The following is a 22486-nucleotide window of genomic DNA, read 5'->3' as shown; positions in this document are numbered from 1 at the left end:
TGCAGTCAGTGCTCCTGACAGCACTGCGCCTGCTGGTAAATAAGGGCTGCAACCTATGTTTAAAAATAAGAGCTGCTGGGAGTAGTGATTTCCAGCGTGGAGTGTTTTGGGTTCCCTGCGGGATTCCTCCACCGGTGCCTGCCGGAGGATGAGCTGGTGGCAGTTAGCGGGGCTGTGTGTGATCCTGCTCGCTTCTCTGCCCCTCAGCCACCTGCAGGATGTGCTGCCAGGCTTTCCCTTTCCTCCTCTGCACGTGGCTGCTGCTTGCAGCTCTCCTGTAACCCCATCTGCCCCACTCTGGCTGCGTGCACGGTGCCGAGGCTGTTCCTCAGCACCTCGATGAGCTCCGTGACCCCAAATTACCACCCAGCACCTCCTGCCTGGCCAAGCAGTGCCTCGAGCCACCGACACGGAGAGCAGGAGGGCATTTCACACTGCCCTTTGCCATAGCACTGCTGCAGAGCTCAGCCTACGGGGTGTTTTCTGTGTGCCTTAGGATGTGGGGAGCTGGAGCTGTGCCAGCTGACCCACCGGTGGCACCACGGGGACACGGTCGGGCTGTGCCCTGTGCTCTAATGTCAGCTGTTAATTGCCAGCCTCCTGCTGCTCCGGGGCACCAGTTATTGCAGTTTCCCATTTGCATTCCCCATTTTTCATCGCTGCCCTTTCGGGGCCAAGAAGGGGCACCAAAAGGCACCGTAACCGTAAAGCTTGACTGCACCTTATTTACTTGGCATCCTTGTGCCTGCCAAAAACTAATATTAATTTTTTCTCTCAATGAAGGAAATATTCCTCCGATTAGCCACGGGGGCAGCATTTGTTCCAGAAAGCAGCCTTAGCAGGCTGTTCCATCATGCTGTAACTCGTACCAGTGAGTAAAGATGAGCTCCCCATTGTTGCGCTTAGGGTCTGCGCCTCCCAGCTCCGTGGCTGGGGCTGGTCACTGGGATGGCCAGGATAGGAAAGGGAGTGATTAGGTTCTGGCTGCTGGAGAGGGGGATTTTTCCTCTTATCCTTCACCTGTGCTTAATTTTTTTGGAGCAGATGGTGCATTTAGAAAAATCTCTGAATTCATTGCTGGTCCCATGAAGCCCTGGTGCCCAGCTCCCATCCAGGCTGTCCCCAGCTCATTCAGCTTTCCTCAGTGGGAATAATTCAGGGAGTTGCACGCATGCTTTTACAGCTGTTTCTGAAGAACTACCATGATTTAGTTCTCGAGATGAATATTATATTCATAAAATTATTACTTTGTTAAACGCTTCCTCAAGAGCATGAAGGTTTAATGCAGTCTCAAGTGTATTTCTATGCAGGAAGTCCACGTGTTTAGGAAAGATGCTTTTACAGAGCCGTTCTCAGGATGTAACTAACAGTGGCATTTCAATACAGTCAATAAACTTGAGGTAGGGCATGCATCCCCATGCCCTATGAGGTAGGAGAGCATCCCCAGCATGGCTCAGGATGGAGACGGACCCCAACACTGTGCAGGGCACCGACGTTCCCAAATCATGGCTTGTCCTCGTCTGACAGCTCGTGGTGAGTAAGTTGTTTGATGCCGAGGCAATGTAGCCCTTTCTAAGTGATTTTGAAAGGCAATCATTGGGATGAAGGGAAACAAAGTTGTTAAGCTGCCCCCTGCTTCTTTGGTACCTTCTGGCCTTCCCTCCCGTGCCAAATGCCCGCTGCAGCATGCGGTTCCTAAATAGGGCCGTGCATCGTCTTATTTGTTTGTTTTGGAGAGATCCAGAACTGAAAAACAGGTGTCAGATCATCTGTCAAATGTATTGATAACACCCTCAGCCTGGCTGTTTATCAGCCCCCTGGCCAGTCTGTAGCGAATTCTGCACTGCCTCTCCGAGAGTTGCCTTCAGGGCTTTCTCCTATGAAAAGGCTTAGGCACTCTTGCAGCTGTATTTAATCATTTCAGTCCCCAAAACATCCTGTGGAGGGTCTTGTTACTGTCAGAAAGGGAAATCCACGGCACCTCTGCCAGAGCTGCATGACCCGGGTGCCCTGCAGCTTTGGAAATAACCTAATAAAGGAGTGTGAGAAACACTCCGTAGCCAATAACTTAGGCTCAGGCGAGGATCTCAGTGAAGTAGTAATTTATTCGCGATTGCAATGGCGGGCGCCCCACAAGCAGGAGAGAGCGCATCTACTAGTTCCAAAACACAGTTTATATACCTTTTGATGGCAGGACCCTCCCCTGTTTCCCCACTGAGTGGGTAATCCAGGTTCACAATCTATCTGATGCTTCACAAACAATGCATGGCCTTCAGTCGCCGGCCTGTTAAATTTCAAATTTCTTTTGACATTTTTACTGCTTGAAGTGGTAATGTTTCTTCACTTATCTGACTTGACTTGACACCGTGATTTTCACCTAATTGTCCTAAGGAGTCTGATTGTCTGCATTTTACAAGGTCGCCTGCTAAACTTTCTTATCACTGTAAGCATATCTCAGTACCACATTCCCTCCTTCTAAACAATGTAACTCTGCAAAAACAACATTTCTATTCCCACAATTCCCCCCTTTTCTTTTTTTATAATCTGTTGATTTTTGCAAAAACTCTTTTTATTTTTATTTATTTATTTATTTTAAGTGTAATTTGGTAAATATCTTCCTCTTCTTCGCTTTCTTTGCTCTCCATTTCCTCTAATATCATTTTATCTGAGTAGGGTGGTGGATCTATGGTCATTTGTTTCAATAATGTGGTTTCAATTAACCACTGGACAAGTCCCCTTACACAGGGGACTTACACAGCCAATAGCTGTCAAAACTCCTGCTACTACAATCAAGGATGTAAATATGGACATTACCATCCCTTTCCATTTACCAAACCAAGATTTCAACCATCCTGTGATGGAAGTGTCTGCTCCCGAATTTTCTGCCAATTCATTGGCAAGGGTAGTAAGCCCTTGCAATGCTCTTGTTACTGTGCCATCCGGGGCAGTATTGTTACGGATAAAAGTACAACGGTTGCCCAGCATCACGCATACACCACCCTTCTCCACGAGCATCATATCTAATGCTATCCTGTTTTCCCAAGCCATTTTGCTGATGGCATCTAGTTGTTCAGCGATTCCTCTCATCGCATCCTTGGTATAATTGATGAATCTCTGCTGATTATAATAGAAATAATTAATCCAATCCACATTTTTATTGATTGTTACCCACCAGAACAGTAACTCAAACCCTGCAGCAATTTAATTTCTGGCTTTATGTTCATCCGGAACTCCTCTAGGTACCCCAATAGAATCTATGTATACTCTATCATCAAATGATATTCCTAAGCCTCCTTTACTTCTGGGTATTTGTGATGTTTCTCTTTTAAATGCCAGGGTGAAGGGTATAGCTGATTGAACAAGTGCACAAGTGCCTTCCCAATTAGATGGTAGGGTGGACCGTAAGATCTTCCCTGCACCGTACCACCAGAGATCTGCCCTGGGGATCTCCAGTCTTGAGCAGTTTCCCATCAAGTCCTTGGTAGCACAAGGCAAATTCTCCCAGATGCCAGGTAGCACTCACACCCTGCTGTGAGAGGCAAGCTGTATGGTTACCTATAGCTGTAGAGAATGCAGGGGGAACTGCGATATTGCTATCATGCAAGAAACAGCAAAGAGAGACTTACAGGCCTCATTTCCCCAGGCAGTCTTTTCTTGGTACAATGCAATCATACATCGCATCCCTTGGGAGTCTTTGGTCCACCCCCATGGGAAGGGCACTATCTGGGCAATCGGTCATCCCGAGGCACAAGCATAGCAGTAGCTACGATTGAGACTCTGGACAGTATATTTGACCCATTCTATCCAGGCATTCACGTCCCCATACCCTGTTTGAATCTCAAATGTTTGAACTGCCACATTTCAGAGGGCCTCCTGTTTACTCTCCTGTTTTCTCCTTGAGTTTCTCCCTTTCTCTGATGGCAATAGAGGATTGTTTCCATACAGCTATTCTCAATCTGGCTGTTGTGTCTCTCCCAGTTATTTGTTCTTTCTGCTCAATTGTCATTGGGCATTTAAATCTCCACAAGCTAACACCTCACAAGCATCAAACGTGACGGCTTGTGGTACATAACCCTCTGTCACAGTCACCCATATTTTGATGGGGTATCCCGTTTTTGCTATTATCTGGTCATGCCTTTTCCAAGTTACCAATTGACCAAGGCCTTCTCTGAGGCCTAGAATCACTAAAAACAAAATTAGTAATCAATTTTTCCCTGTCATTATTTTTAAACCTTAGGTTTCCAAATAATTATCGATACAAAAATAAGATGTACACTACTACTATAACAACCCCCCCCTTGGGAGCACTGCAGTTCGCTATAGGTCTGTCCTTTCTCTCAATCACAAGTCACACTCATTAGTTACCTGTGAAAATAAAAGGTTAGTTTACAATTGTAAGCTCTTATCCTGCTCAGAGTCCACTACGAGATTTTTCTCTTCAATTTCAACTTCCAACAAGTCTTTTGTAGGAACAGCTTCCCAGGTACTAGCGTCGACAGATGCCTTCACTCAAGTATAGTGAGTCCAACCTTTTTCTGCAGTTCTTACGGCTGTTTCAGTGGTCAGTAATTGTCCTTCCCATTCAGGCCGGAGTTGACTCTTTCCAGGTCCGAATCAGGACCCAGTTTCCTGGATGATGGTGGTGAATGGGGAATTCCAAAGGTGGGGTTTGAGCCAACAACCCACAGGTCCTGAGAGATGACAAAGAAGAAGACAACCCCAGAATACAGTTCTTAAGGAAACTCTCTTATTTTGAATTGTGGTATCTCATCCCTTCTGCCCAGATAGGGCAATCTGAACAGCATCTCATATGGTGAAATTCCTATATCCTTTCTTGGTGCTGTTTAAACCTGTAGGAGTAAGCATTTTACCCAAGGAAGTTGGGTTTCTAACACTAGTTTAGTTAATTGCTTCTTTAATGTCTGATTCATTCGCTCCACCTTCCCAGAAGAGGAGGGGTGCCAGGGGCTGTGAAAATCCCACTCAATCTCTAAGGCCTGCTTTAACCCTTGCAGTAAAGCTTACACCCATCTAGTCACGTGGTCAATTAGGACAAACAAGTAACTCAGTAAAGTTTACCTGTATACTTTGGAAAGGTCAAACCACTGGCTCCCGTCCCCCTCTAGATGGGTTACAGAACACCTTTTTATTTACCTTTTGACATATGGTACATCCTCTACATATGTGCTTCCCTAAAGTGTATATTCCTACACAGACATACTTTCTTAGCACAACATCACACATTGCTTGCACCTCCTAATGACTCTTCTGATGTAAAACAGTTAATATTTGCCTCATTATCACTTTATTCAGCATTTTTCTCCCATCAGGGAGTATCGATTTTCCTTCAGACTTCATGGCTCCTGATTCCTTAAAAAAATCTTTCTTTTAAAACTTTTTAGTTCTTTCTTAATTTTCAACAATTCCCTGAATCCTCTCTGCATTTATTCTGTTTTCCTTCAGACATTAGATGCCTTAAATACCTGACTTCTCTTTCTCCATATTGTAATTTATTTATTTATTTATTTATTTATTAATACTCCCAAGCCCTGCTTTCCCAGAAAGTTGAATAGCTTGTTAGTAGCTTCCTTCACAACTCTTTTCTCCTGTCCTGACAATAGAAAATGATCCACATATTTGTTAACATTAATACCTCCTTGGGAGGTTGTAATTGCTCCAAAATCTTGTTTAGAATTTACCCAAATAGATAGGTGTCCCTGTAAACCCCTGAGGTAAAATTGTCCACCTATATTGTTGCTTCCGCCCCCATTTCAGGGTCTTTCCAGTCAGAGGTGAATATACATGTATGTTTGCTCTCAGGGCCAGAGAGCACTCCATTAATAACACTGTTATTCCAGTCTAACAATTTACTAGTTGAATGCCCAATTTAATCATCAAATCCCTTCCCAACAAATTAGTCCTTGCCTTGGGTACATACAATAATTACCCAGTGATCATTTTATCCCCTAGTCTCAGCTTGGTATCCCCCCCAAAGTGACACTGTTATCCCAGCCCCATCACTTTTTAGGGTTTCATTAGTTAATTTAATCCCTGATACTTTACAGGTCAGTAATGACCTAGCTGTTCCCCAGTGTATTGGGTTTGATGGCAAGGTTCGGGGGCTGTGAGTAGGGGGGGTGGGAAACTGCAGTGGCAGCCCCCGTGAGAAAAAAAAACCCGGAAGCCTCCCCGTGGCAGATAAGGGACAATTTCATCTGGCCCTAAGGGGCCCACTGCTGCCCAGAGCCAAGCCATGAGCAACACAGTCCGTGCCTCTGTGAGAACACATCCACGAAAACAAACAAACAAAGAAACAAACAAAAACCTGCTGCTCAACAGCAGTTGGGAGAGCGAGAAACCCCCCCCGCAGACACCAAAGTCAGTGCAGAAGTAGGGGGAGGAGGCGCTCCAGGCGCTGGAGCCGAAGCCCCCCTGCGGCCGCTGGAGAGGCCCCTGGTGGAGCAGGCTGTTCCCCCCTCCCCGATGCTTGGGAAACTGACCAAACACCACAGCAAATATGCAAATATACCATAACTTCTAGACTGTTACTTAGATAATGCCTACATCCTCTTTCCCTGCTCATTCAACTTCAAACAGCTCTGTTAAATATTACATGCCACACCTTTAACACCTTCAGCAACTCTTTTAACACTTCCTTTATCTTTTTCCAGCCTGTACTTTTCTAATACCAGCACCAAAGGCTCAGTCAGGGTCCAACTTAATTCCATACCTTTTCCCTCCAAGATACTGAAACAACATATCAATATAGCATATTTCATCCCATATTCCTTCTTTCCTCCTTCTTCCACTCCAGATATTCCCATTCGAAGTGGCCAGCCTGGCCACACTTAAAGGCCACACTTAAAACATCTTATCAAAGCCTGTCTCTGCTAGGACTCGGGCCACAACACAGGCAGCCTTCTTTGCCTGCCATTCCTTCATCTCTCTTCCTCTCCTTTCCATCCTGGCCCTGACTCCCCCTGAAGATTTTCTTCATCTTTCTCCAACCCTCTGCCTCACTACCCGCTGCACTGTCAATACCATTAGTTTCGATCTTTTTTTTTTTTTTTTTTTCCCTTCTTATCTCCCCTCCAGACACACCCCTCCAGGGCCTCCCGCAGGAGGGTCCCCCAGTGACTGTTCACTACATTCCCCCCACCTTCTGAAGCATTTTCTGCGTATTTTGCCAGGCTTTAATCACACAATGAACTTTCAAGAGCCCTTGGGATACTGGGTCCTCAGGTCTCATCCCCAAGTACTTTCTCATTCTGACACTAAGTCTCTCATATAATTTCTGTGTTGCACACTATTATTATTCCAGCCAGGATTGGCAAGTGGGTATTTCTGCCCTGCCGGTATTACCCCTGGTCCTGGAGGATGAGCTCTTTCCCATTCTTGTATAGCAGCTCTCCTCCTGATCATTCCCATTTCTTTCCCTGTAAACAACATACTTATAGACATAATTCCCTCCCCCAAGAGTATAAATCAGGTCGTAGGAACTGGTCTAATTGTTCAGCTAGGCTGTTGGGGTCCTTGAATAAAGACTTCCTCTCCTTCTTAAAAAGTCCTAACCTCTCTGCTGGTAAGGAGGAGGGGGTAGTTCACCTAAGAGGATACACAGTTAGCGTTAGTACTGTTAGTATCAGGGAAGGCAAAATTCTCAACATATCTTCTACCTTGTTCTAATTCTTGCCAGAGCCTAGAGTACGATCCTTCTTTAGGGACAGTGTTAATTCCAGTCCCTGTCTCCCTTCCTGGAGTGACTGCTGCTGCCACCAGTTCAATATTAAGATTATAGGGAGCATAACTTGGCTCCTTCTCTGAAAAAGGAATCTTATTGTTTACACATAAGTTTAAAGCCTGAATTTTCATCAGACCCGTATTTTGGCCAAAATACTGCTGTTTCCTTAATTGGTTCTTTTGTCCAGACTGATACACAATATTTAACCCTTTTTTTTTTTTTTTTTTTTTAATTATTTTTCTTTTACAATCCCTCTAATTTTGGGATTATGTTTCCAATTTCTTATCATTCTTCAGGAAGAACTATTAGTAGGCACTCCCCCAGGGATATCTCCCTGTCCCCTGGAACTCATATTTTCCCATTTTTCCTAACCCTCGCCAGTATGTGCTACAGAATTTTCCCTTCTGCAGTGTACCACACACCAACGTACTGAAAAATGGGGGTGTACCGCAAAGCACTTCCCCGTGCAAGCGTTACCGCACACCTATGAGTTTACCAGATTCCCTGGAACTCGTACTTCCCATCTTTCCTAACCCTCGCCAGTATGTGCTACAGAATTTTCCCTTCTGCAGTGCACCACACACCAACGTACTGAAAGATGGGGGTGTACCGCCAAGCACTTCCCCGTGCCAGCGTTACCGCACACCTGAGTTTACCAGATTCCCTGGTGTACTTCCAAGCACTTCCCCGTGCAAGGATTACCGTACACCAGATTCCCCTGGTGTAGTGCCAGCACTTCCCCGTGCAAGGGCTTACCATACACCAGATCACCCGACCCCCAAGGCAATACTTAATATTTCTTACCTTGGTCTGTGCACAGAGTTACCGGATCGATTCTTAAAAACCCGGAGTGCCTACCTTCTTCCTTTCCCCACTACTTCACGGATCCTGCCTCTTTAACCAGTCTCGGGCCCTCTGTCAGCTTTCCGCAGAACCGCCACCGTCGATGCACAGGACCGCTGAAATCAGCGGGGCATGCCTTCCTGCTGCTGCGGCGGTGGGGCTCCCCAGTAGGTGACTGGATCCCGGACGAGCCCCCAAATTGTGAGAAACACTCCGTAGCCAATAACTTAGGCTCAGGCGAGGATCTCAGTGAAGTAGTAATTTATTCGCGATTGCAATGGCGGGCGCCCCACAAGCAGGAGAGAGCGCATCTACTAGTTCCAAAACACAGTTTATATACCTTTTGATGGCAGGACCCTCCCCTGTTTCCCCACTGAGTGGGTAATCCAGGTTCACAATCTATCTGATGCTTCACAAACAATGCATGGCCTTCAGTCGCCGGCCTGTTAAATTTCAAATTTCTTTTGACATTTTTACTGCTTGAAGTGGTAATGTTTCTTCACTTATCTGACTTGACTTGACACCGTGATTTTCACCTAATTGTCCTAAGGAGTCTGATTGTCTGCATTTTACAAGGTCGCCTGCTAAACTTTCTTATCACTGTAAGCATATCTCAGTACCACATTCCCTCCTTCTAAACAATGTAACTCTGCAAAAACAACATTTCTATTCCCACAGGAGGAAAAGGAAATTAGAGGTCTAATGAAAAGGCTGATCTTTCCACAGGCTGGGCCCTGTGCATTTGTCCCCGCTGCTCAGAGCATCTTTGAGCCTCACTACGTGTCAAATGAAACGGACTAATGAAATGGATTAGGATCTTAATAGCACATTTGGTGAGCGAAGCTCCCACCCCTAGGCACTCGCTGGTGTGTGTGTGCTAATGGGCACTGCGGGGCCAGAGCCACCCCAGCGCTGTGTGGGGCTGGTGCGGGCTGCCTGCCCCCAGCACCCCCAGCCCAGCTTTTGCGGGAAAAAAAAAAAAGTCTTTCCATCCAGAATGGGAAAACATGCTTTTGTGTATAAAGGGGGAAAAAGGGGAGGAAGCAAACTGGTTGCTTTGTTTCTGAAAAATATGGCCAGACTTTATATTAAGGACTTAGTTCTAGTGGGGATGTTTTGGGTGATGGATGATGGATTAAGGAGTCTGCAAGCAGTCGGTGCAGCCCCTGGCTGGGGACAGCTTCCCTGTACTGCCCCGTGTGCTGCCTTTTCTCTGTCCCCAGCCCTGCCTCTCCTCATGGTGGTTGGCCCCTAAAAGCAACCCAGACAGAGAGCCGAGCCCCTGCCTGCCTCTCGCATCGGCTGCCTCAGCCAGGTACCTTCTGCTCGGGGCTTTTCCTTGCTCCAAGCCCCGAAATCTCAGGAATTTGGGTGACAGCCTGCAGCCCCAGCTGGGTGGCCGCTGAGGTCCGAAGTGTCCTCAGAAAATGTGGATTTAAAGTGAAACGGGAGCCCAAAGAGGTCCTGTGCCTGAAGGACAGGCCTCAGCCTCTGCTGGGGGTTTAGGTGCAGGTCTGGGGGGCTTGGGAGGGGTTTCAGTCATTTGCTACGCAATTAGTCATCGGGTAACGGCGCCTGGTGTCACGGCTGTTTCCATGGCAATGGGACAGACACGGAGCTCTGTGTGTGTTTGTGTGTGTGCATCCCCGCTCCATCACCTGGTTCTGGCCTGGGAGAAGCCCCGAGCCCTCCTGCCCAGGACGTGGGGGCATTTGGGGCCACCCTAACACAGAAAGTCCTTGTCCTGTTGCTCCCACAGCCCTGGTCCGTGCCCCTCGCTGCCTGCTGAACAAATATCACACAGGAAAACGAAGGGAGCAGACCCAGAGCAGTGACGTCCCTGCCGGCGGAGGGGAGCATCTCCAGGCATCACTGACAAAGGAGGGATTCCCCGAGCCCCGCAGCCGCAGCCTGCGAGCAGAGGGCTGTGACAAGCTTCTTATTAATGAGAAATGTCATTAGCCGTGATGTGGAAGACGAGGCCGGGTGAGTTACGGCCCAGCTTGTGTCATTTACAGCGTGCCAGCTGGGTAAGCCTATTTATCCCACTTCTCACCTAAGTGCCAGGTTAGTGTCCCTGTGTCGTGGCGGAGCGCTGCCTGCTCTGTCCCGTTCCTAAATGAAGCCCCTGCTTGTGGTCCTGGCACCCGCTGGCAGCCTGCAGCAGGGTTTGGGGACCTGCTGCACCCCCCTCCCATCCCAGCCAGGTATTTGGGGCTGGGCTGCTGCCTTTCCGCTCGCCAAGCATCGAGATCTAATCCATGTCGAGGGCAAATTTCGGGAGCTGGTGGAGAGCGTCTGGCGGAGAGGTGCAGCGAAGGGACCAAGCGTAATGCAATTGCTTCATTTGAAGCAATTAGAGCGGAGCAAAACCATGTTTTTATAAGCGGGTTTGGTATTGGGAAGCAGCGCACGGCTGCTTTCTGTGAGTGTGGAGTCGAAAAGCAATTTTCCTGCACGCTGGGGGCAGCGTGGGGGTCTGAGGGGTTTGTGGTGTGGGAAAGGGGATCTGAGGGGCTTGTGGTGTGGGGAAGGGGAGGATTTCCAGCCTGTATGGGAATGAGCTCCGGGCTGGAGCCCAGCGAGAGGGACCTGCTGCTGGGGTACGGAGCTCATCCCATTGATCCAGCTTTGGGATTTGGGTAATGTACATGTAATGCATCCACTCTGCAGATCTGGAGTTTGCAGCAGGAAGAAAACCACGTAGGAATGCTCCTGCTTCTGCTGGCACTGCATTGATGGGGCCAGGGGGGTCGGCACCCAGTGTGGGAAGGACGCAGGGCAGGAGTTGGGGAGGATTCAGGCAGGTCCCGCTTCCCCCAAAGCACCTCACCCCATAAAGCCCAGCCCGACTTCTGGGCAGGGGCAGCCCCAGGCTGGTGGGAGCTGTGCTGGATGCTGTGCTGGAGGGGCTGTCAAAGCTTTTTCCAGCCAAGGGAATATCCTGGGGGGCTGTTGGGAGGTGCCCTCAGCACCAGCACAGCCTTCTCCTGGCTCTCAGCCTGGCCTCTAACATTCAGCCTGTTGGTATCTAACTAGAAATTAAACCTTATTAGCCTAAACACAGCTGCATCTGCAACAGCCCACTAACCTTTTCCTCCTGAAGCTTTGCTCGTGTCTTAAAAAATCCACGTTTTGCTCTAAGACTGTCAGATTTAATCCTTTTTAAACAGCCTTTTCCCCGGTGAGGCAGCAAGATTTCCCAAGCAGCCCTGAAACTCGCAGATAAGATTTCACTGGAATAAGACATCCAAATTAAGTGAAGCCTCTATTTAAAGCAGCCTTTTGGGGGGTATCCCACTTTGTGTTTGCCTCTAACTTTTAAGCAGCTGTGTTTTTTTCCTTTTTTTTTTTTTTTTTTTTTTTTTTCCCCTTCTCAGGATAACTCCTCGTGACTTGGCCGGGCACAACTGGAAGCTCTCAGCTCTGCTGGGCCGTGCTGGGGTGCTCCCTGCTGATGGGGACAGCATGTCAGATTTGTAAGGTATCCCGTACACCCTGCAGAGTCCTTCGGGGTTGGTAACGGGGCCACGTTACTCAGAGAAGCAGAGGCAGGCAGCCACAAACAGCTCTCAGCTGGCAGAACTGTGACCAAGGGGTTTGTTCTGCAAGGATGGATAGGTTTAGTTTTGTATGGTTTGTTTTTTTTTTTTAATGATTTTTTATGGCCATAGAGGTGTGTAACTACCTGATGCTGGTTCACTAGAGAGAGGGATGTGAATGCAGTGCTGAAGGAGCCCTGACAGGTAGGGGATGTGGGCGCATATTTCAGGGGTGGCATCACCAATAGTGGTACCAACACCACCCAGAACAGGGGTTTATGGCTGCAATTAAGCCTCCTGCAGGAACAATTTCTTGCTGGGATTTACCTGGCCGCAAGCTCTGCAGCGCTGACGTTCCCAGAGCACTGAGGAGGTGCAGAGGAGGAGCACGAGGTGCCGGGCCAGAGGTGTAATCTTTTGCCTCGTGACGACAAGGTGATGAAAGGGAGACGCTCTGCAGCATTCTCAGCAGGGATTTCAGGGGATGGGGGGAGGACAAGAGCCAGGACCCTCGTATTCACGAGCTGGTTTGGGCTGCAGGACCACAGCAAAGCAAGCGGAAGCCCTATTTCTTCTCACCTTTAAAAGCAGGGCTGATGAGAGTGAGCTCGGCTGTAAAGCACTTTGTTGTCCACGGATGAAAATTGCTAGATGAAATCTTTGTATATTATTTTTTGCTTCAAATACAACTGTTATCATTTAAAGTGATCTTTAGTGGCTGCTTTTGACATCTTCTTTTCAGCCTCGCAGACTTATTTTCATTGGCCTGAAGAGTAAATCTGGCCATTTCTAAGCTGAAACAATTTTCTGCTGGGAATTGAGGCAAGGTCAGAATTAAAGCTAATGCAATATTGTTTGGGACCATTATACGGAAATGGCGTTCGGATGAAAACAAACGGAACGAGGGCCCAAGGAAACAGCAAGAAAGCCGCAGCGCACAGCCGCGATTTTTTCTCATTACGACAGCAGCACTCCCTTTGAGCTGTCCATAAATTTAGAAATCTTTAAAAAGAGGAAGCAAGAACAAGCCAAAAAAAGAATCAATAAGAACAAGGGGAGGAAAAGCAGCCAGGGTGCGCTTGCACTGGGCTTAATGTGCACCTCCAGGTAATTGCACCCTCATCCCTGCGGCTCCTGCAGGGGCCAGGGAACAGACTTCACTCTTGATCCCTTGACTGTAGTTTTGGGGGTCAAAAGGAGAAGATTTAAAAACAAAACCTGACCAAATCGCTTCATCTGCAGCAGGGTGGGAGCTCTGGCAGCTGCACGTTGCAGATCTGCTTTTTGATCCGCGGTGAGCCCTTCCTGCTCGCGGGAGGAGCAGCACCCGCTTTCCCTTCCCCAGCTCCATTTAAAGTCTCCTCCTTGGCAGAGCAGTGTCTACACCAACTCTGGAAATTTTCTTATTACGCTGCTTCTCGTCCCAATTGCTTCCTGGCATCTTTCTCTTGGACCTTTTTTCCTTTCTGATTATTGTTTTCGTATTTTAGCAGGTTAACCTTCTGGCCACATTGTCTCCTTCACTCTTTTTTAAACACAGAGCTCTTAGCTTGCCCTTCACAATCACTTAATTATCATTTTTTTCCACCTGGTCACTTTAGCCCATAATTTCCCCAATTTATACTAATCCAGTGCAACATCCAGTAGCTGTATTACTGGCTGGGGCTGCCCTGACCATAATCGTGGTGGTCACTGCTCCCCCAGCAGCTTTCCCCCGGGCTGTCACCCCGCAGCACAGCCTCATGCCCCGATGCTGCACGCAATGCCACGTGTTTCTGCTGCAAGATTGCAAGGGGAGTGATTTATAGCTTGGGGATTTTGCGATGCTTTTTTTCTTGTTAAATCATCTCTGTTTCACCCAAGGTGTAAGACTTTGTGTATTTCTGATAAAAACAAACAAAAATTGATTTTTGTATTTTTTTTTTTTTTCCATGTGGCATCTGCCAAGGCTCTTCTCTGCTGTCGCACCTTCAGCGCAGACCCAGCCTTCAGCTCCTCATCCCACAGCGCCAAAGTAAGTTCGTTCCCTTGAGACCACTTTTCCTTCCCCATACGCTCACCCTCCATCAATGCAGGGACAGGGGAAGCTCCAAAAATTGCCTCTCCCCCTTTCCCCCTTTTCCCTGGAGGCAGCAGCCCCGCGGGAGGCTGGGGTCCGTGCTGCTCCCCTCCGCTGCCAGCAGCTGGGCCACGTGGCTCAGGCTCTATTTGCCGGCTTCTGCTTTTGCACTATATATTTTCATTACGGGAAAGAGCTGAGGGCTAAGGATACTTAAACTGTAATAAATACACGAGTCGCTGCTGAAGACTCCCAAACACCGTGATGGAGGCGTGGGGAAGACACAATTACCTTGCGGCGTAATTGAAGCCCTCGGAGAGGTCACTTTATTTCCATACCCCTTAATTTTTTTATGACGAATGGTTCCTAATCTGTGCCTGACAAAAACGCTCGCATGCTGCTGCTGAGAGAGAATATGAGCAAAGGGAAGGGAAGGCAATCCCAGCACGAGGCATCACTGATGCCCCCTTGCCGGGTGCTTGGCAGGGGGCTTCCTGTGCCAGCGATGCTCCTGCAGGCTCACAGGCCCCAGCTTGCTGCTTGCACATCAGCTCCTGGCCTGGGACAGCCACAAGGACTCCAATGTCACTCCCTATGGGGACACCAGCCCCTGGGGGTGCAGACACTATCCCCAGCCTGGGCGCAGGGAGCCCCAGGAGCTGGGCGAGGGCGCGAGCTGCTGCAGTGTTAACTCTTTGCAGCTCCAAGTTACCCAGCTTTGAGATGGAGCTGAGCATCTGGACGGAAGGGGCTGACAGCTCAATTTTTCCGAAATTTATCGTCCCTGATTACTCGTATGACCCGCTTTGGTTGCAGGCTTTTATCTGTGCCTGCTGCTCGTCGCGCTGTAAATCTCTGTCCAGGCGCGGAGGCTCGGGGGGTACCGTGTAATTTGGCTCTGTATGTTCATTAGTGCTTTCTGATACCGCAGTAAAACCTTTTTGCATAAAAGCGGCCGTTCATTCTCCTGCGGAGAGCGTAAAAGACGACCAATGTTACCCATAAAATTAGGGCTGTGTTTCGGCAGCAAGCATCTCCGCGGGAAGCAGCCGCGGCGCTGCCAGGCCGGCTGCCTGCCGTGGTAGCACTGCCCTCGTCCAGGCAGAAAGCAGAGTCCTGAGCGTGCCCGGGGCCACCAGAGGAGACACCATGGGGCCCCCCAGGACCCGAAGGTGCCAGGCTGTGCCCACGGGGCTGCTCCCACCGCAGCTCATCGCTCGCTGCCACCCTCAGCCCCCAGGCTGCTCCCCAGCCACCATCAGGCACGCAGGGAGGGTTCCCGTCGGAGGATGTAATTCCATTCCCCCCTGCTCCCCGGAGACATGAGAGTTAAACAATGAAAAGATTGATTTTCCAATGAATGCCAATTTGTTTTCTAAGCGGAATATCAAATTACAGAGGGGTTGGAGAGGGGGAGCGCGGCACGGAGCGAGAGGGGACTTGTTATAAATGGGCAAACAATTAATTCCCAGGTTCATTACGACGCTGAGCGCGGGTATGTGAAACGGTGAGCGCATTTAATTTGGAGCCCGGTGTTTCCCCTGATGAGATCAGGAGCTTCGATATGCTCTTGCCACCGGTGCAGTCTCCCTTCCCCGACACAATTTAATTACCTCCTCCTCGCTCCAGGAAATGGCTGGCAGTGACGTGAGGCTGGCAACTCGAAGCAGCGCTCCCCGAATCGCCTCCTCCACCCTGCCCCGAGTGCTGCTGAAGCCCCTTGCACCCCCAGCTCGTCTCCATGCCCATTCATGGGCTCACCCTCGCTCTCCAGGAGCATATTCCAGGTAATTACCTAAGGAATAGCCAAGGGGAACAGGGCAGAAATGACACTGCAGCCTGCAGGAGGCCTCCCCTGCCTCCTTGTGCATCACCAGCGTGACTGTTTTGGGGGTGCCCAGGGCTGCAGCACCCTTCCTGCAAAGCCCCGGCGCTGCCTCCAGCCCAGGCATCCCAGCCTCGGTTTGCACAGGATCCCGAGCCTCCCTGCTGCCTTGCTTTTTAGGCTCCTTCTCCCAAAAGTCAGCTCCAAAGAGAGCTGTCAGCAGCGCCGACGTGATAACAGACTCTGTTGGCAGTGCTGGTAAACAAATGCCTTGGAAACCTCGGCTGAAAATAGAGTTGTGGCTGGCTCCTGCTCTCCCGGGGAGCGCGGAGCATCCCCCAGCTGAAGCCCTCTCTGCGGAGTCCCCAGATAGCTCGGGGTGCTGGTGGAGCTGCAGACGCGCCGTGGGCGTGCGGGATGGGGTTGATGGTTTGGAGCCTTCCCCGGGGTCCCCAGCGGGGAAGCACGCGAGGCAGCCCTCAGCCGAGCCTGCCATAACCTGCCCACGTCTTTTAGGACAGATGATACGTTTTATGGGCTGCCGTAAAAGCAGGAGGAAACTCGCACAAATCAGGCAGAACTGCCGTTTCCCCAGAAGGAGCCTTTCTTCTCCGAGCAGCACAGCTCCTGGGGGACCCCGGCGGTGCTGGGGAACGTGCCCAAGCACACAGCCCCCAAATGGGGCACCTGTGGCAATCCCAGCACGGTGTCTGTCCTGGGAAACACAGCTCTGCTTGATGCAGCGCGGAGGTGAGCGCTGCTGCTCCCAGGGGAGAGCTGCTGGAGCAGGCTGAGCTGCTCTGCTTTCCTTCCAACACGTCCTTGCCCTGCAAACAGCCCCTCCGCTTCCAGACAGCCCCTCCTCTTAAACAGGGGTTTCACGGCCGCGGTAAGAGGACAGAAACACAGTGATTCAGGGCTGGAAATTACCCAGGATTTGGGGAAAGGGAGGTGTTTGAAATCGTTTGGTTTTGCTGCAGAGCAAATGGTGGAATTGTGGACCTGTTCGAGCCCTGCAGGCGTGCTGAAAGCCTCGGATCAGAGCCCAGTAAAATATGGTTCAGCAAGAGTGTTAAGGTATTCTTTAGGTATGAAATTTATGGTGTGTAATTAAGATGGCAATAATGAGAGGTTATTCAATAATTCATGCCGCCTTATGAATTATTTGGTGCGTGCTTAACTTCGGGGCTGACGTGTTACTTAGCAGCGAGTGCCCCCAGAGCCCTTCCAGGGCATGCTGCGGGTGCTGCTGGCTCTGGAGCCCCCTCCTCACACCCTGCTGTCCCCAGGGGCTGCAGCTGGGACCTGTCCGTCCTGCCAGGCTCAGCACCCAGAGAAATAATGGCCCTGGGGACCCACGGGTGCTGCCCCCCGGTGCCACCTCCTGCCCGCAGCCTGGGCACATCCATCCCCGCCAGGTCAGTCCGTGCTCTCGGCCCTGTTCTGTCTGCTGCTGCTTTTCCAGAAAATGCTGACAGTAGCCAGCCCGTATCTGCCTGCCTGTCTCACTGCAGCGTTTCGTCTGGCCTGGTGGGAAGCCGTGCCAAGGCTCATCTCCTCCGAAGCGGGGCTCGAGCACCACGTTAGCCTCATCACCGACTGCAGACCCAGCGATGGCGTTTTCTCGTGCCCCATTTGCACCGTGCACAGGCTTTCCCTGCGGGCTGAACCTCAAATCCCAGCTCTGTGCCCCTCGGGCTGATGTGTGAGGCCCTGATGTCGCAGGTGAGCTGCTGAAGCGCCCTGCAGGCCGCCCTAGCGCGTGCTTTTCTCCGCCGGCATTACCATTCTCCTCACATTTCCTGCCGTTTGCTGCGCTGCTTCTAATTGCTGCTCATCTAGTTGGAGATTCACACCTTCCTACTGAGCGTAGCTGCAGCATTCGGGGGATATTTATAATGTTTGCTGCCTTCCTTCCTCCCTAGCCCTTGCTCCACGGCGGCTCCCCTCGCCCCTCTCCGCGGTGAGCCCCGGCTGCTGCTGCTGCACCTTTACCCCCTTGGCTGTCCCGTGGGCCTGGAACCTCAGCATCGCCAGCTGCAGCCCTCCAGCACCTGCCCGCAGCTCCACAGAGGTATTTTTTGTGGCTGGAGCCGTTTCCATCTCTCTCTCTCTCTCTTCCCTTACACTTATTATTCATCTGCTGGATTTCAGCGCACAGCCCTCTGCTTAAATGGGCTGGGCACCCTGAGGCTTTGGCTTTCTAGCAATTACAGTGCCATTTGGTTTCCTTTTTAGTCATGTTGCTGCGCGTGTAACTGGCTTTATGAGTCCCACTGGGGACCGTAGGTCACTTACAAGAGAGCAGAAGCAGTCGGTCCTGGCTTGCTCCATCCTCTTGCACCTCTTTCTCTAAAACCTCTTTTCCCTCTCTTCTGCCTCCTTGCTTTCCTCGGCTCCGCTCAATTAGTGAGCAGCCTCAGCCCCTGAAATACTCCGCTCCCTTATCTGATGCAATATTGACGTGTAGTGCCCGGGAGCAACTCCCTAAAAACCAACAGAAGCATTGATTTTCAATATTCAGGAGTACATCTTCTGGTGATCTCTGCATCCGAGGGAGTGCAAAGGGCAACGTGTCTGCGAGGGGAAGGCCGGGGCTGAGTGCACGGGGCTGAGAGCACTGAGCTCTCCCCACGCTTGCCTTTTCTCTGTGGTGGTGCAGCACGAAGTTGCAATAAGCTTTTCCGAGCTAATAAATGGAGAGGGTTTGCTTTTCCTTCCCCCCCCACCCCCCACCCCTCCGCACAGCATCTGAAAGATGCTTTCTGCAGTATCCCGTTGTTCCCTTCCTACAGAATTTATGTCTCAGTGACTGTAATAAATTGCAATGGAAATATTGTTCTGTATTTCCAGGGACTAATCAAGCGTGAATGTGCAGCAGCAAAAAAACTGGGGGAGCTGCTCGGGGGAGTAAATCTCATGGGAGGACAGAGCCTCATGGCCTGGAGGTGCCCCATTCCCGTGCCTGCCCCATCCCTGCAGCCAAGCCCGGCATGGAGAAACCAGCACTTGGATCACCAGGCGTTGGCCACAAGGCAAGAAAGGCAGCTTCTCTTTCTGTCTCGCTTTTAGCCATTTATTTCTTGGAGCTGGCTGCAGTTCAGGTCCAGCACATAGCGTGTGATGTCCCACGGAGGGTCTGTGACCGGGGTGCTGCTGCCAGCACCACGATGGATGAACGCAGCCAGGTATTGTGCATCAGTGCCCATCGCTGTTCCCGTGGGAGCCCCTCGGGTCTGGTGCCATACGCAGCTTCACCATGCCCTGGGGAGGGAGCAGCAATGTGCCACGTCAAAATAATGCTGACGCACTATGTATTTCTCACCATGAATTTCAGGAGATCACACCCACCAGCAGCGCTCCCTTTGAGCTCTGTGGCCCACCTCATGCACAGAGTGCCCGTGGCGAGGAGCAGGGGCGCACGGATTTGGGCTCAGCTGGCCAAGCTGCTCCGGTGGCTCCTGAGCTCCTCGGTCTGCCCAGGACACAGGGTTCTGAATTCTTCCCTCTTCTCTATGCATGCCCTTATTTATCCCCTCTTCAGTACACGCTCTTATTTATACATGCAAATAAACACCAGGCAATGGCCCACTGCTTTACAAAAAATCCCATCAAGCCCATTTTAACTGAGTTAGTGCCTGCTAAGTAATTTTCAGGAGATAGGCTTAAGACTGTTTCACATCTCTCTTTTTGAGAAACACAGCACTTTCCTGGACCACGGCAAATTGTCTTCCCTCCAGCTTCCCCTTTGCCACAGGGAATGGATTTCAGAGCTGCTTTTTTTTCGGCTCATTATTCTAAGCATTTCCCGTTAGGTGTCTGATTAGCGCTTCACAGCCCGTGTTGTGCTATAATATCTGCCTCTGACGTGTGCTGCGGCAGCCAGAAGAGAAATCCATCGCGTTTCAGATTGAGATAAGGGTTTCATCTGATCCGCTCTCGGGAAAGGAAGAGCTGCCAGCCCCTGGTGGCAGCGCGCGAGGCGGAGGCGCTGCTGGCTCCTGCAGACATCCCCGGAGAAGTGACCCGTTCCGAAAGAAAGCGCTGCGAGGCATTTGGTCCGTCCTCCTCGATGCCAGTTTTCAAGCTCTCCCTAAGCCAGTGATGAGCCCCGGGAGCAGGCACGGTGCCATTAAAGAGAAGTCAAAGCTTCCCTGGCTTTGCCCAGGGCTCGCTGCGTAACGCGGTGCTGGGGGAACCTTGCAGAAGAAATGCTTCTGAGGTCTTCTGAAAGCAGGGTCCTTCCGTGCTGGTCGAACAGCCACAAAGCTGGGAAAAATAAAGCTAATGGGAAGCGAGGAGGGACATGGGCAGAGCTTTATTTTCTCCCTAACACCCTGGGTGGGTGCCTGAACCCCCGCAGCTCTGGGCTGTGCTCCCAGAGCTGGAGCTGGGCACTGCTCACAGCCCCAGCACCGCTCGCTCCTTGCAGCTGCCTTAGCAAGAGGTTCTACCTCCAGCTATGCCCTGGCTTTAAAGAGCTGTTGAAATTTGCCTTTAAAGCTCCAGCTGATGGAACATCTTGCCAGGAGAGGTGGTGGTGCCTCTAAGGGTCAATTGCTCTCCTTGCGTACAAACATTAGGGCATCCTGCCCTTAATCTTTTTTATGGCTCTGCCTGCTAGATTTAAGAGCCCTGTATATAAACAAGCCCTTAAATAAATAGACCTGGAAGTATAATCTCCTCACGTAGATTCTTACAGAATTGTGTTCAAGCCATCTCAATCTTCGGACAAACTAAATGGATTGAGCCCATTAGGTTTCTCCCCGTAAAGTGGCTTTTAGAGCTGACCCTTCCCTGAGCTCTCCAGGTTTCCCTGCCCGTGCTTTTAGCTGCGCAGGCAAGGCAGCAAGTGCCAACGCTGGCCCGTGGCTCTGCTTAGCTCTTTCCTTTTGATTCATCCAAGGAGCTCATCAGTCTGGTTGTGCACGGCATTGAGCTGCTCGTGAGCACTCATAATTCCTCTGCGTCCTGACAGCGTCTTCATCTGCATCTGCAGAGCACTTTGGAAGAGTTACACGGTGTGTGCTACCTGGCTGGTGGTTACAGTGCTGGATCATGGACAAAAGCCTGTGATCAACGTCCTGCTGAATCCCCAGGGGGTGTTTTTAGAGCCCCAAAGCTCTAGGAGAAGCTGGAAGCTGTAGGCTGCTTATTCCTGCCCGGGACAAGGTGTTGCTTCCACCCTTGGTGGTTTTCGCATTGGAGAAGTTGTAGCTGAGCCCCAGCTGGACGAGGGGCCAGGCACATGATTTATGACAGAGCTGCAGCTCGTTGTGCCTCCAGCTGGCAACTCCATAACAAACATAACTCATCTGTCCGGCCTGAGGCTGCTGGGAGCGCCAGATAGACAGGGAGAGGTTGCACAGGGAGGAAATGAGTGTAGGTGTCAGGGCAAAACCCCCCCGAGGCACTGTCAGATCAGGAGGAAGGGAGCCCAGAGCTCTGGGGGAGCTGGAAGGGGCTCGTTTCCTTCGAAGCTGTTCCTCGGGAAGCTTTACTTGGACTTTCTTTCTGTGCTGCATTCATCCATCCCTCCCAACACCCAGCTGCCAGTTGCACCTGCAGCAGTGCGATCACCCAAGCCTTCTTTTCCAAGCTGCCCCTGTGCTCTTGGCTCTCCCTGCGTGTCCCGTGCTTGGTGTCTTGGTGGCATCCGCTGCATTTTACCCACTTTTCTACCCATTTTTCTTGTGCTGCTCATTTTCTGTGTGCACACAGGTCAGAAATCCTTGTTCTGCTCCTCGCTGAGCCTCGCAGCCATTAGTCCAGACCTGGGCTGTAGATAAAAGGCTTCCCTGAGAGGCTGGCTGCTGCTGCTGCTGCTCCTCGGATGCTGGTGTGCCTCCTCGTGCTCGAGCCAATATCAATATTCAGCCAAGGCTACGGGGAAGAAAATCATTATAGTGCACCAGTTCCTCCTCTCTTCTACTTAGTGAGGAAAAAATCATTTGGGCAGCAGGTTTGGGAGTAGGCTGTCGTGTGCTTTTAGGCAGAGACATCATCTGAGTCCTTCTCAGGATGAGAACTGTCCCGAGCATCCCAGGCAGGTGGCCAAAGCAAGGACCTCCTGGCTAAATGCTCCAGAAGTGGTCTCGGAGCAGCACATATCCCTGCTGCAGGAAACAAAACCACCAGGACTCCTGTTCCTGACTGCCCCATCCCAGGCTCTGTCCCTGGTATTTGTTCCCTTGCTGCTCCCCCTCACCCATTTCTCCCCCCCCAGGGATACAGCACCCATCTGTCCTCCCACTGCCTGTACATCTCCCCCTTCCCAGCCTGTGTCCTGGTCTGAAGGAGATGGGAATTGCCTGTTGGGTCCCACGGAGCTAGCGAAGCATTTGTATGTTGACCTGTGTGCCAATCGAGAGTCAGCATTAGCCTAATTCATTAAGCCATTAATGATGCTAAAGCATGTAAAGTGCATTAAAAGCCTCTTTTTAAGCAGCAAATTTATCCCCTGGCTTTAAGGGTCA

General features: G+C 50.6%; 1 protein-coding gene across 3 annotated transcripts; it reads left to right on the top strand.

Annotated features, from left to right (window-relative positions):
• Positions 1 to 11962: 11962 nt before the first annotated feature.
• LOC311441028 (uncharacterized protein) lies at positions 11963 to 20308 on the top strand. 3 transcript variants are annotated; one of them, XM_084528667.1, is made up of 9 exons: positions 11963 to 12068; positions 14075 to 14140; positions 15815 to 15972; positions 16991 to 17098; positions 17300 to 17428; positions 17525 to 17735; positions 17936 to 18084; positions 18864 to 19198; positions 19826 to 20308. In XM_084528667.1, exons 1-6 carry the CDS (start codon positions 12042 to 12044, stop codon positions 17595 to 17597), a joined length of 561 nt encoding a protein of 186 aa, XP_084384793.1. In that variant the 5' UTR covers positions 11963 to 12041; the 3' UTR covers positions 17598 to 17735; positions 17936 to 18084; positions 18864 to 19198; positions 19826 to 20308. The 3 variants fall into 3 exon arrangements, 1 of the variants encoding a protein (XP_084384793.1); XR_014695746.1 differs by lacking the exon at positions 17300 to 17428 and having other exon boundaries at positions 18864 to 20308; XR_014695747.1 differs by lacking the exons at positions 11963 to 12068; positions 17300 to 17428 and adding an exon at positions 12290 to 12561 and having other exon boundaries at positions 18864 to 20308.
• Positions 20309 to 22486: the final 2178 nt, after the last annotated feature.

This window comes from Aythya ferina (genome assembly GCF_964211825.1).
Source record: "Aythya ferina genome assembly, chromosome: 8".
Classification (NCBI taxonomy): Eukaryota; Metazoa; Chordata; class Aves; order Anseriformes; family Anatidae; genus Aythya; species Aythya ferina.
The sequence above is the reverse complement of the archived record's forward strand: the minus strand, read 5'-3'. Positions and strand labels throughout refer to the sequence as shown.

What these genes read in the sequence shown, in the direction of transcription:
- LOC311441028 (XM_084528667.1), top strand. Translation starts at nt 12,042, where the DNA reads ATGGGGACAGCATGTCAGATTTGTAAG. An exon ending in AGTGTTAAGGTATTCTTTAG is followed by an intron (nt 17,099 to 17,299) that starts GTATGAAATTTA and finishes TGCTGTCCCCAG; the next exon opens with GGGCTGCAGCTGGGACCTGT. An exon ending in GGCACATCCATCCCCGCCAG is followed by an intron (nt 17,429 to 17,524) that starts GTCAGTCCGTGC and finishes GTCTCACTGCAG; the next exon opens with CGTTTCGTCTGGCCTGGTGG.